At 40.8% G+C, this 14,135-nt stretch overlaps 1 protein-coding gene across 1 annotated transcript in view; it reads left to right on the top strand.

The window, feature by feature from the left end:
* The window catches only part of LOC126153472 (probable glutamate receptor), a 106,171-nt gene that overhangs the window by 73,692 nt on the left and 18,344 nt on the right, over window positions 1-14,135 (top strand). Inside the window, exon 6 of the mRNA XM_049916074.1 lies at window positions 10,268-10,521. Within this exon, the coding sequence (XP_049772031.1) occupies window positions 10,268-10,521 (254 nt within the window). The remainder of the gene's footprint in view (window positions 1-10,267; window positions 10,522-14,135) is intronic.

Genomic DNA, 14,135 nt, shown 5'->3' with positions numbered 1-14,135 from the left:
ATGTAATATGTCGTTCTTCCGATATTCAAATGCAACACAAAACCTAAAAAAAATTGCTGTGTCTATCTGTTCTTCTATTACAAAGCAGTTTCCTTACGCAACGTCTGAGCTGCGAGAGTTGTCTCAAACAAGCGAAATTCTCTTACATTTATCTATTAAAAACTATAAGCCAAGTTCATCCCAGGTATCGAATGCAAGTTGTTAAGATACTAATAAATCGGATGAACAAACTATGAGACATTTTTGGGCGCTATCTGTCTATACTAGAGAAAATTCAAAATCAGCAGTGCTCTAGCGGACAAACCTTGAAACACTCATTATTCACATGATAGTTGGACTCGTATGTTGCCGGCAAAAAACCCGTTCTACGCATGCGAATGATCACTCCATAGATATTCCTGCTCTATGTTTATTTCACAGAATGCAGCATAGCAGAAGCTGTCTCTTTCTGGAATATTGAAAGTGCTGTTCTACGATCTTTGAAACGATGACCAGTACAGCAAGCTTAGAGCAGAAAAGTTTTTATGATCTAAGGACGACTCTCTGAGAGCACCATTGCTTGAATAATCTTCAAAATTTACTCTTTCATTCGAGCTACCTCATGGCGTTGTAGAATTTGTGTCTAGTGAAGCAGAGGATACAACCCGTCGGCTTTGACCTTAGTCATAGATAGTAATGTCTTCACTTCGACGCATAGATAATAAAATAGTTCTGTGTTCCAATAACCGCTATCATTAAAATAATTGAATGTGAATCTAAAAGCGATCGCTTGGTATTCGTTACATTATTAATCGTGTGATTTAATTAAGTTAATTGTTTGTTTCTTATTCAGACGGTACTTAATATTTTTCGTAATGATATTGAAGTAATTTGGAGTATTAGTTTTTTATTGTAGTACAATTTTTAGTGTCTTATTTTCGTTTATAGGAATGGATTTGTCTATCCCAATGAATCTTGACGATTTAAGAGAATCCATGGGCGAAGACATGTTGACCACAATTTGCTTCTAGCAAATGTGTGGTCTCATTGCTGAATACGTCCGATGTCGTGAGTGCGGCGAACATATGCGCCTCGCCAGTGTATAAAGTCGCCGTACTCACGACTTATTTGTATGGAGGTGCAGCAGAGACCGGTTATGGCGATCTATTAGGAAGGGGAACGTGGTTCGAGAAATCTAAGCTCGCCCTGAGAGACACAATGAAAATCACATACTGTTGGTGTTTAAGATATCCTGTGTGGCTCTGTGTGCATGAATGTCGTGTGAGTAAGCGTACGGTAGTAGACTGGTACTCGTTTTGTAGGGAAGTTTATGGAGAATATATGAAATATAGGGGGCCGTTGGGGGGGGGGGGAGGGGGCGGCAGGTGTTATGGTTGAAATTGACGTATCGCATTTTGGGAAAAGGAAGTACAATAGGGGGAACTTCCGGTGTGATTATGGGTGTGGGGGGGGGGGGGCAGTAGTTTCAGATCAGCATTGTGACGATGTAGTGTTCAGAGTAGTACCAAATAGAAGTAAGGAAGTTTTCGTTAGGTTAATTGAAGATCAGGTTCCAGAGGGTTCTATTGTTATTTCAGACGGGTTTTCTTCATATAGGGATTTAGGGGATAGGGGTTATCAACATCTAGTAGTAAACCACAACATTGAATTTAGATCTCTATCGCCAGGCGCCTGCACTAACGGCATAGAGGGGTACTGGTCAGCGGTAAAATCTCTTATAGGGAAAGGGAAACGTCAGATTTCGACTCTTCAAAGCCACCTAGATGAGTATTCGTGGAGACAAAGTATTCTCCGGACATATTGCCTGTTTAAATGTTTTATTAAACACGTTGGCAAAATGTGCCGTCCCTAACATCTCAGTTAATTTCGGAGAGGGTGGAGGGGGGGGGGCAGGGAAGTGGGGTTGGTGAATGAGTGTGTGTGTGTGTGTGAGAGAGAGAGAGAGAGAGAGAGGTTTCGTAATGTGTTTGTTGTGAGTGTGGGTATGTGATTTTCGTTACTCTGTCTAGGCGAGCTTCCGTTATTCCTCGATATTTTCATGTGGTAAGTTCACTTTTCCATTTGCTTCTTTCCCTGTATTTCACTATTTTGCCACATTTCGCTGTTTTATTCCACCAATATGTGTACTTTCGTGTTGTGAAGTACGTAACAGAAATTTGACAGCTGTCGATCTTGTTTCGTTTTCCAGCACTAGTATCAGTACGACATTTTCGAATGTGTACTTGTGAAACCCCCGACACAACTAAAATTTGTATGCCGTGTTTCATTTAGGGTTTACTGAAGCGGAGGATACATCGTTCAAGGAAGAACACAACAGTAATGTTAGTGAAAACGAAGAAATCGACTTACGACCCACTCGTATTCCGTACTGTACTTTGGCAACACACTTCGAATGAGCTTTTAATTTGTATCGGGTGTTTTATTTACGCTTTAGTGAAACAGGCGATACATAGTTCAAATGAACAACAGGACAGAAATGCTACTTAAAACTAAGAAATCTACGTACTCTAAACTTGTATCTCGTACTGCACTTAAGCAATATAGTTCGAAAGAGTTTCGAGATACAACTGACATACATGTAACGTGATGTATTCCTTGCTAGTAATGTATTTCATTCATTTCTTTCCATTGTATTTTGCGGAGAAATACTAAGATATAAATACCCGATATTGTTAATGTGAAAATACTACTGGCCCTTATGTATGTGAAGCACAGCTTTTCTCCCTCGCATTCCTTTGTTTCTGAATATTCTTCTCAGCTCTTTCATCTTTGTAATATATGCTCTCTGGCGAATTCTGACGTCATTGGTTAAAGCCGACGGTTTGTATCCCCTGCTAAACTAGACCCTAGAATTTAGTAATCTCAGATAAGAAACTACGTCAGTGGATTCTTTTCAGAAGGAATTATTCAACTGCACAAATTGTAAAATTTTGCGGTTTTAGCAACCATGGACACAATTTCCTTCATGTAATTCTAATTCAGAACTTTACACAGCTTTCACTCATATTTGTAGTTACTTAAGCCAGTCTGAATACTTGATTTTTCTTCTGAACAATCTCAAAATTATACCATTATTTTTGTCAATAATTACGTGTCAGTTTTCATTAAAGGGATCTGGACGTCATGTGGGCGCAAGATATGGATTTTTTTATTTAATAAAATTTTGTGATTCTTTCTGGTTCTAAAAATGTATAGTTTATGTATAATACCCAATCATTTTCGTGTTTAAGTGCCTTTCTAAATCAGATTCGGCACGTGAATGCCAAGTTGTCCCACTAATGTCAGACACGAAACATTACCTACAATGTTTAGTTATTCACTTTTGGCGCCGCTGTTTCCATAGCAACTCGTTTGTTTAATATCCTTAAAGAACATGTCGATTGTACTATGAACAGTGATGTTATGAGATATTGACTCTAATTAGTCCTCTGTGAGATTATAAAGTTGACCTTTTAATCAAATACGCAATACACCATATTGCCACGAACACACATTTTTAGAGACCATTTATTCAGCGATGTACATAACGAAGATCTAGGAGAAAACAAACTATCATACATATAACACATCAAAGAGTAAAATATGAATGCTCCCAACACCCCCACAATTTATCGAAATGTCAATTCGTGAACTCTGAAAGTCCCACAGCTTGACAGCACCACTGATGTTTACATTTAGGCAGTGCCTTTATCAAAAAATCAGCTTGCTGCTTATCGGTATTTACAGGTTTCACACTGAATCTTCCTGTTTTAATTAAATCACGAGTATAGTTGTGCCTCACGTCAATGTGTTTTGTTCGAGCGTGATGCAAACCACTGTGACTCAGTGCAATGACACCTCTATTGTCACAGCTTACACTTACTGGTTTTTCACTATGCGTAACACACAATTCAAGAAGCAATCCTTGAAGGTACATCGCTTCTAGCGCTGCTGCCAATTGAGCCATATACTCAGCTTCTGTAGTTGATAGAGCGATGGTTTGTTGTCGGTTTGAAGTCCAGGAAACTGCTGTCCCAGCTAACTTGAAGATATAGCCGGTCGTTGATAGCCGCTGATGAAGGTCTAATGCATAATCTGCACCACAGAATCCTTCAATTTCAGTTGTTCCACTTTTCCGGAAAGTTAGTCCTACTTTGGCTGTGCCTTTAATGTATCGCATAATTCGTTTGACCGCTTCCCAGTGGATTTTACCGATAATTAGAATTGAATCTGCTTAGAACTCCACAGCGTATGCAATGTCTGGTCTTGTGCTTTGAGCTAAATACAGTAGTGATGGTACGGCTTGCTGATAAGGAATGCGATGTAACACAAGGTTTCCCTCATCTGTCAAATTATTTTCACATTTTTGCAGCTTTGAACCAGGTTCAAATGGATATGCAACCGGATTACATCTTCCATACCAAATTTCTTGAATATGTTTGCTGCATATTTGCTTTGATCAATACTAATCGTCCCTTGTTTTCTGTTTCGTTATATTCTCGTGCCAAGACACCAACTAAATTCACCAAGCTCTCTCATCTTAAAGTGATTCATTAATCCTTTCTTCAATTCTTTCTTCCACCTGTTATTTCTGTTAGAGAAAATGATCAAGTCGTCTACATAAACAGCTATAATGAGTAGATTTTGTTTCTCAATTCTGAAGTAAATGCAAGAATCATATTCTGACTTCTTTAGGTTCATTTTATGTAATGTCACATCTAATTTCATATTCCAAACGCGTGACGTCTGTTTTAGACCATAAATTGCCTTCTTCAGCTTGCATACCTTCATCTCCTCCCCCGTCTTCACGTAGCCTTCACGTTGACGAATGTAAACTTCTTCATCGAGATCACCATATAGGAATGCAGTTTGAACATCCACGTGTTCAATGTCAAGATCAAATTCAGCTGATAAAGCTAACAGGATGCGAGATGAAGAATGACGAACAACAGGCGAGAACGTTTCATCAAAGTCTATTTCTGATATTTGGGAATAACCTTTCGCTACAAACGAGCCTTATAACATTCAAATTCACCATTTGACGATTCTTTCACCTTGAACATCCATTTCGAATTAATTACCTTCCTGCCTGGTGGTAAATCAGCCAAAATCCATGTTTCATTTTCAAGTAAAGATTTATATTCATTATCTAAGGCTTCCTTCCATTTTTCACAGTCATCTCCTTCATACGAATTTGGTTCAGAGATACAAGCAAGACAAGCAAAATCATCATTAAAATATTTAGTATTTGGTTTTCTTTCACGTGATGATTTTCTAAATTCTGGTTGCATTTCTGGCTGCGCAACTTCCATATGACTATGTACGTTGCTATTTACTGTTTTCTCAGTGTCACTTTGTGCTAATTCAAGATAAACTACATTTCTGTCAACTTCAGCAGGTTGTGTCAGTTCAGTTGCCTCTTCAATGATGTTAGGTGCTGGCGCTAGTTGACGACTGTCCATACGATTATCGTCAATTGGGTTACTGTTTGGAATACTGTTTCCACAAGTGCACTTTGAGTTTTCGATGAATTGCACATCACGGGCTTTCACAATCGTATTTGGTGAATTTGGATCAATCACACGATATGCTTTAGAATCTTCGCAATATCCAACAAAGATAAGTTCCTTAGATTTGTCTTCTAATGTCGTCCTTTTTTCTTTTGGTATATGTACAAATGCTCGACCACTCCGCAATTCCTCAGGAGTGAAATACTTAACAGCTTTTGTTGAAGATCGATTCTTCAAATAAATTGCTGTGTTTACAGCTTCAGCCTAAAATTTTCTACTTAGACCTGCATCTGTTAACACTGATCTTGCTTTTTCAATGAGTGTCCGATTTAAGCGTTCTGCAACACCATTCCGTTCTGGCGACTAACGAGTTGTTTCATGTTGAATTCCATTGTCTTTAAAAATAACTTCATGCACCGATTGTCAAACTCTTTTCCGTTGTCTGTTCGAAGTATTTTGATTTTTCGACCAGTTTCATTTTCTACTCGTGCTTTGAATTCGATGAATGTGTCACAGACGTCTGTTGTTGATTTTAGCATATAACCAAAATATTTTCTTGACAGATCATCCGTAAAAGTGAGAAGATATCGTGAGCCTCCTCACGAAGCCAAGCTCATTGGTCCACAAACATCAGAATACACAATGTCAAGTAGATCTTTTGCTCTTCTATTTGATGTTTTAGGAAAAGGTTGTCGAGACTGTTTACATTTTATGCAGGGAATACACGGATCTAAAGTGACGTTCGTCCAGTTCAGTCCATCAGCCATTTTTTCTTTTAATAAATGCATGCTTACACGATTAAAATGTCCCAGTCTTCGACGCCACAATTCATAACTGTCAATTTCTACAACATTCGCGTAATGATGCACTTCATCTAATCGATACATACCATTTATCCGAGTTGCAGTTGCTACTGGTGTTCCAGAAACAATTACATCACTTTTATTGTATACACCGCACGGCACATTGTCAAACAATACACACAATCCACGTCTTGTCATCTGACTAACCGACAGTAGGTTGTAAGCAAGGCTTGGAACATACGCAACATCATTAGCAGTGATCTGTTTATTGTTGTCGTCACAAGTAACTCGAAGATGAACATCGCCTTCTCCAGTAGCCTGAAGATTACGAAACTTCCTGGCAGATTAAAACTGTGTGCCGGACTGAGACTCGAACCCGGGACCTTTGCCTTTCGCGGGCAAGTGCTCTACCGACTGAGCTACCCAAGCAGGACTCACGCCCCGTCCTCACAGCTTTACTTCTGCCAGTATCTCGTCTCCTACCTTCCAAACTTTACAGAAGCTCTCCTACACACAGTTTTAAACTGCCAGGAAGTTTCATATCAGCGCACACTCCGCTGCAGAGTGAAAATCTAATTCTGGAAACATCCCCCAGGCTGTGGCTAAGCCATGTATCCACAATATCCTTTCTCTCAGGAGTGTTAGTTCTGCATGATCGCAGCGTGGTTTTGGGCGCCTTGCCACGGTTCACGCGGCTCCCCCAGTCGGAGGTTCGAGTCCTCCTTCGGGCATGGGCGCGTGTGTTGTCCTTAGCGTACGTTAGTTGAAGTTAGATTAAGTAGTGTGTAGGCCTAGGGACCAATGACCTCAGCAGTTTGGTCCTATAGGAACTTACCACAAATTTCCAAATTTTAAAAAGCAGATAAAGACAATGACCAGACTAGGCATCAAACATGGGGACAATAAGAAAAGTGGGCTGCTACGAGTGAACAGGAAATGTGTCGCTGAAACTGAAAAAGCTGCTGACAGCATAACAAAGGAGACCAGAATAACAAATAAACGAAAGAAAACTAAGGAAGATGAAAACGGCATTCAGAATGAACAAGATCATTAAGCTAGAATGTTTTGACATGTTATCATTGAGAAGAAAATGACTTGCGAATCTTTAGTTTCAGTTTCCTGTAATCAATATTTTTGCATACTTTGGTATCATTATCTTATTCATTATTAAAGCTACAAAAACAAAATGATACATGAATAATATTATAGCGCTTGCTTGCACAGCGAATCATGTTATTAAACAATGTATTAATTATTTTAAGCTTGTGCATGTCACATGTTTTTCAATTATTAAGTGAAAAACATTTTTTGAAAAATACACAGAACAACAAATTGCTAAATATTCATGGTTTACTGTTTCAGCAAGTTAATAATTAAAAGAACAAAATTTATTTTGACCTTTTGTTAGAAATAGCCTGGAAGTACAGTGTACATAAAATAAAAATTACGTGTAACTTAACGCATAAGATAAAAATGAATATTCAGTGCAATATGTGTTCTACAGTATTTAAATTTTCTTCACATGGAGGTACAATATACTAATTATTTGGTTTCATTCCAGTATCTATTATAGTTTTTGAGTTATTACATTTCAAAATACTAGTAAAAACTGCAGGTGATAATGTCCAGGTCCCTAAAACACGTCTCCAAAATGAGGTTATCTTCTGCAGCAGGGTCTAAATTATTTTCTCTTTCATCACACGATATCTTTGTACTCCACATTGTTTTCTGTCTCATACACTCATTCAATGCTAACAGCAAACATGTTGGGCATTACTGCTTAAAACCAAATACCAAATTAGAACAAGGCTTTAAATTTGGGTAATATAAGGCGAAAAGAAAATATTATTAGTTCTTTTACAAAATCAATTACAATGTGTGAGCTATTCGATCACCTGTCAGATGTTAAATATATTGGCACTTGTTCGAGCAATCCGCTTCTTCTCCTGGGAATGAGGTGCCATATGTTAATATCACTCCCAACGCTTACTCCCCACAACAGACAGCCCTTATACCCGACCTCCTCTCCAGCAGACTGAATATTGCATATCATCTCTTCATTTTTTGCTTTAATGTCCACTGAGTTTCTAAAATCTGTATTCTTTTACTCTCGCTAGGGGAGCGGAGGGGAAAACACAGATTAAAAGTATACAGAACGTGCTAGCTAAGTTACTTTCTGTAGATGACATACAGATAAGAAGTTCTAAAGACATGGTATATGGCATTAAACCAGTCAAAAGACTTAAACTGGAATTAAGTTACCCTTTACAATGATATGTATATTGTTATAGTCAGTGATATACGTACAGCTAAGTGTGTTATTTGTTGTAGAATAAAAGATGTGCCCAAACGAAAAGGAGATTACAGTTATATGTAAAAAATATTAATAAGAGTGTTATAACTACAGTTCATGTGAAATAATTCAGCTATAAGTAATTGTCATTGACACTGATACACCGATCTCACAGCGTAGGAAGAGAGTAGATGACTTTAGTGTAGAAACTCCTGGGTTGCTGACATATCCAGTTTTCCTTGGTGTCATGCACTTCCTGGTCACGTGTGGACCGCTGACGTCACAGAGATCGTTTGATGGTGCTGAAAATTTGTGAGTCAAACAGGGATATTTGGGGGCTGTAAGGAGGATGTTCCAAGACCACCCATCGAAATTTCTGAAGGTGCTCGAGGTCATTCTTGGTCACAAGTGGTCTAGCGTTGTGCTGCATTCGAGAGTTTTCCCTGCGCTTATTCGTGATGGCCTATCTTCATGACAGCCTATTTCAGCCTCGAAAATGTGTTTCAGTGATCCGCATTACCTTTTGCACCCCATGGAAGCCAATCGATGAGAGACGCCCTTATTGGTCGAAAAAGAAACTGAGCTTTACTATCCCAGACTTCGGGGCAGAGTGGCCATTTCTTGTACAAAAGGAGGCGGGATGTGACACCCCATGTAGATCCATTTGGAGGTAGAGCTGAAGTGGCGACATAGTATTTTATGACATGCCACAATCTGAGTAATGAAATCCATCCCTGGCTCCGCGTATCTCAGCACATGAGTCAGTCAAACACCCATTCTCGCCGTCTTCTGATTCTCCGAAAGATTCTGGGCTACCCACTGTGCACTACCTTTGCCATAACGAAGCTTCTCGTGGTTTATGTGATACAGAGATCCTTTGCTTATGGACAGTTAACAGCTATATCACGTGTGGTAATCCAGCGATTCGTCCGTATGAACTCCTCCACAACCGAAATCATGGCACTGGTGGTGACAGCCTGTGCCAGCACAAGGCATGGTATACCCTTGATGTTTACACGTCCCGCCTTGTTCTCAGTACACCTCTTCCATTTTTTTCAAAATTGGTGGAGCATGTTCGATTCTGCAAAGAAATTAGATGATCGTCCTTTGTGGTCATGGCGGAGGGGGGGGGGAGGAGGGGGCAAGGGTCAGGGGGAATCCATCATGCAAGGAACTGCCGAAACAATTCTCCGGAAACATATTTCTTTGAAATTGTTAACCCTGCTTGTGCGCCAATACCATACACGCAGTGTGTCGACACATTCATTGACTGGGATTACGCAGAATGCCACTACTGTGGAGGTCTTCTTTTCGACTGGGCATGCCTTTTATTATTGCTATCTTTTTCAGACTATGAAAGACCAATTTTTTGGTATAGAGATCAGTGGCCGGCCGCGGTGGCCGAGCGGTTCTAGGCGCTTCAGTCCGGAACCACTCGGCTCCTACGGTCGCAGGTTCGAATCCTGCCTGAGGCATGGATGTGTGTGATGCCCTTAGGTTAATTAGTTTTAAGTAGTTCTAAGTCTAGGGGACTGATGACCTCAGATATTAAGTCCTATAGTGCTTAGAGCCATCTGAACCATTTAAGAGAGATCAATAGTGACACTAATATTTTCTGAAACTGAGTTAAATTTTTGAGTTCTATTTCCGTTGATAACATTCTTTAATTTATTTCAATACAGAATGCTAGTGACGCAGTTCTCTCGTCGGTATACGAGAAGCACGTCGAGAAAGAAAAGATTCCAGTAGGCAACAAGGAATTGTTTGATAGACTATGCAGCCCGCATAAAAATGCAGCAATGATAACAGACGTTGTCTACAGAGGATACAAGAGGCGTGCAAAATGTCCTACATTAAGCACTCAGGAGCACATAAATATTCAGGCGGCTATCGCGCTCAGGAAAAGAAGCCCTTATCGGGAACTGATTAATTACCAGTAAGTATTTTTTTTAACACGTTACAATCTATAAGTCACTTCAGTTTCACATCATATTCAAATGTTAATTCATTTTTCTACGTATTACATTCTTTAACTTCTACTTTTAAATATTTTGAAGAAATTATAACTTCAAATCCAGCCCTCACCCGGCTGCAAAAGCCCCTTTCCAAACCAGTGTATTATTCCAAAGAATAATGACATTTTTTAGTGTAGGCCTGTTCAGGGATACTGGCCGATCAGATATCAGTTTCCTTTTTGAACTCAAGTAGTGGACTCATTGTCATTGACAATAACAAATCGTCCACGCAAATTAATATAGTGGGCAACCATAGGCTGTGTGGAGAAGGTGTTACGTAAACAGTTGTATATTCGTTTAGTACTTTCTTTCCTCATTTTTGGATGTGATAATTTATGGTACAAGCTGTTACTAGCCTTATGAATTTCTCAATCATTTTATATGTTCTTTGCGTTTGTGCTATTAGATGATCAGCGGCTGGTTGGGGGCTATTACTTTTTAATGCTCTGAGGTACACCGTATACCTGGTTCTAAAATTCCTACGTGTTTGTCCCACATACGCAAACTGATAGACATGAAAAATTACGATACTGCATGCATGCCCTTCTATCACACTTTTTACCAACACAGGCACTGCAATACAGTATTTATCCGCCGATACCAGGCTAACGACTTTCCCCTGTATGAGAATTACAGTAAGTGTTCGAGAGCAGTTTTATGACACATATACAATGAAGTTTGAGCCTGGCTGTGAAGCGTGCATGGATAGCCGGAATGGTTGAGGCGATCGCTCGCGATAAGCGGGAAAATCTGGTGTCGAATCCGGCTCCAGAATAAGTTTTCGGTGTCATCGTTACATTCTACAGTTGGAGGATTCCCGCATTCGTAGCTGTGAACCGATTTCCTGTAATTACAAATTAATTTGCAGATACCATACTGGCTATGTTTATTATTGTAAGTGGTTTGTCTACCAAGTATGATCTGTATCACAGTATTAGTTCGGTATGGTACAGTATGTTGCGTCGTTGTCTCTTCATTATGTTTTCTACCCTAGTTGTGACTGGTGTTGTGTGTCACTATGTGCCATTTTTTGCTTACGGTCTACTGGATTATTGTGTGTTGTGTTGTATCTGTCTGTGTGCATGTTTCCTGGTTGTGTGTCGTCTGTTTCTGTATTTTGCTGTTTATTTTATCTTCTGTCTTTGCATGACCACATAGAAACACTAAACAGAATAAAGCAAATTCCACAGCATAATTTTTCGGAATGCGTACCTCACTTCTGAGATAGTTTTGCCCATAAATACCATGGTTACAAGATACTGTTATTAAGGAAGCCATCAAATGTTGCTTCCTCCACGCAGATGTGTTGAATTTAATGTGCTATACGCTTATAGTTCTTTTACCACAATGTGGGTAATAAACGCACAAGTGACGAAGATAGTTAATACCTAAGTCATGAGACAAAGTGATCATTTCAAAAATAAAAACAGCCTGAGCATGAAAATCACTTTCCTCAAGAAATTCACAGCGGCTGTGGATCCATTTGCATACAGAAAAGACTGTTGTTGAAATCATTGACTGCTAGTGATGCCCGCAAGAAGTTCCATCCAAGAATAACGTTATGAGTAAATTCTATTAAAACGACAAATCCGAAGGGCTGTGTTCTGTCGTTGATAGTCATCCTTGCAATACACATACCTGTCTGTTGAAAGTATTTCCCATTTGGGACCTTGAGCACTATCGCTTTCATATAACGGAAGATAGTCTTCCTTAGTTGGTGATGATAAGCGTTCCTTTATATGACCAGCCAGGGTAGCCTAGAACGATGACGCGCTGCTTACTGGACTCGGGTAGACGCGCTGGCCTCGGATCGAATCCGCCGGCGGATTAACGACGAGGGCCAGTGTGCCGGCCAGCCTGGATGTGGTTTTTAGGCGGTTTTCCACATCCTGCTAGGTGAATACTGGGCTGGTCCCCACGTTCCGCCTCAGTTATACAGCTCGCAGACATCTGAACACATTCACACTATTCCATGGATTACACTAGATGCAGACAGTTGGGGTACACTAATTCCTTCCCAGGGGGTATGGGGTGGCGACAGGAAGGACATCCGGCCACGCCTTAACATTAAAATGCCACATCTATTTAACCAGCAGACCCCGCAAGTCAGGAGAGAGAGAGAGAGAGAGAGAGAGAGAGAGAGAGAGAGAGAGAGAAGCATTCCTTTATACAGGAAAGGAAGCCCCTGAATTGGCTAGCATCTGGACAGATTGGCTGTCAATGATGACATCGATGAAATTTTTGACTCCTTGGTAAATGACGCATGGATTATTTCAGCTGAAGCGGCCTCACATCTATAGATGGTCACAGTGGCTAGTTATCCTCAAACAGGAAACCAAGCGAAAGGCTGGCTGTGGTACCACATATTGATACCACACTATGGGTGTCAAAGCTGGCAATGCAAGTTTCTGTCAGACACTGGTAGAAGTCGTATGGGATCTGGGGGACCCAGTGGAACATGCCCGCTGAACCACACCTCCACTAGCTCAGACCACAAACGGTCTCTCTGCAGCTGCCACATAGAATGGCCGTCGGCAGACACACAGCCCCACTTGCGATCAGAGCGTCTTCGCTGCGTGATGCTACGCAGACGCCGCCTGTTTGTGGGTCTGACACCATCGTTAGTGCGCCGGCCGAGGTGGCCGAGCGGTTCTAGGCGCTTCAGTCTGGAACCGCGCGACCACTACGGTCGCAGGTTCGAATCTTGCCTCGGCCATGGATGTGTGCGATGTCCTTGGGTTAGTTAGGTTTAAGTAGTTCTAAGGTCTAGGGGACTGATGACCTCAGATGTTAAGTCCCATAGTGCTCAGAGCCATCTGAACCATTTTGAACCATCGTTCGTGCTTTAGTTCAGAGAAACATATCTTTCTTGCTAATGTATCAGCTGGACTCTGTTTCTTGTTGTGTTATTTGTAACGAATCTTCCTACACTTGGAGAAATGCAAGTTAAGTAAATCTTCTGTTTACTGTGACAAGTTGTTGACTAATCAGTTCTGCTCCTGTCCAACTTTTCTATGAAGACAGTTGCCACATCACGCTATAGCCCCCCTCTGCTTACCGTTGAGTACGAAGTCGTGCACGACACTGGTACCTCTGTACGGCAGCGGGATCCGACTACAGCGTGTTGAGGAGCAGCTTTGTCATGGGTACGGCGACGGGCTTCGACAACTGGTCGACTACAGTTATCTGAAGTTGGTCGGCGGAATAGGACTCTAGTGATGCGTGACTTTTGCGCCATAATAGTCGTCGAAAAGTGACTTTCTTTCTCTGCAGCAGTGCAAATGTTCAGGGCGTCCACAATGGTAACATACCGATGGGTTGTTCTCTGTCCCACAAATGTTATTCTGCATGGATTTATACTTGGCAGAGGAACTGGTTGCTTCTAAGAAATTGGGTTGTCATTTGACAGCTCTGGTATACGTCTGAGTTGGCGGCGTTCGTCACTGAGCGAGGTGGCACAGTGGATAGCATACTGGACTCGTATTCGGGACGACGGCGGTTCAATCCCGCGTCCGAGCATCCTAATTTAGGTTTT

The sequence above is a fragment of the Schistocerca cancellata genome, chromosome 2 (genome assembly GCF_023864275.1).
Source record: "Schistocerca cancellata isolate TAMUIC-IGC-003103 chromosome 2, iqSchCanc2.1, whole genome shotgun sequence".
NCBI classification, from domain to species: domain Eukaryota; kingdom Metazoa; phylum Arthropoda; class Insecta; order Orthoptera; family Acrididae; genus Schistocerca; species Schistocerca cancellata.
Note: the sequence above shows the minus strand (reverse complement) of the source record. Positions and strands in the feature narration are given on the sequence as shown.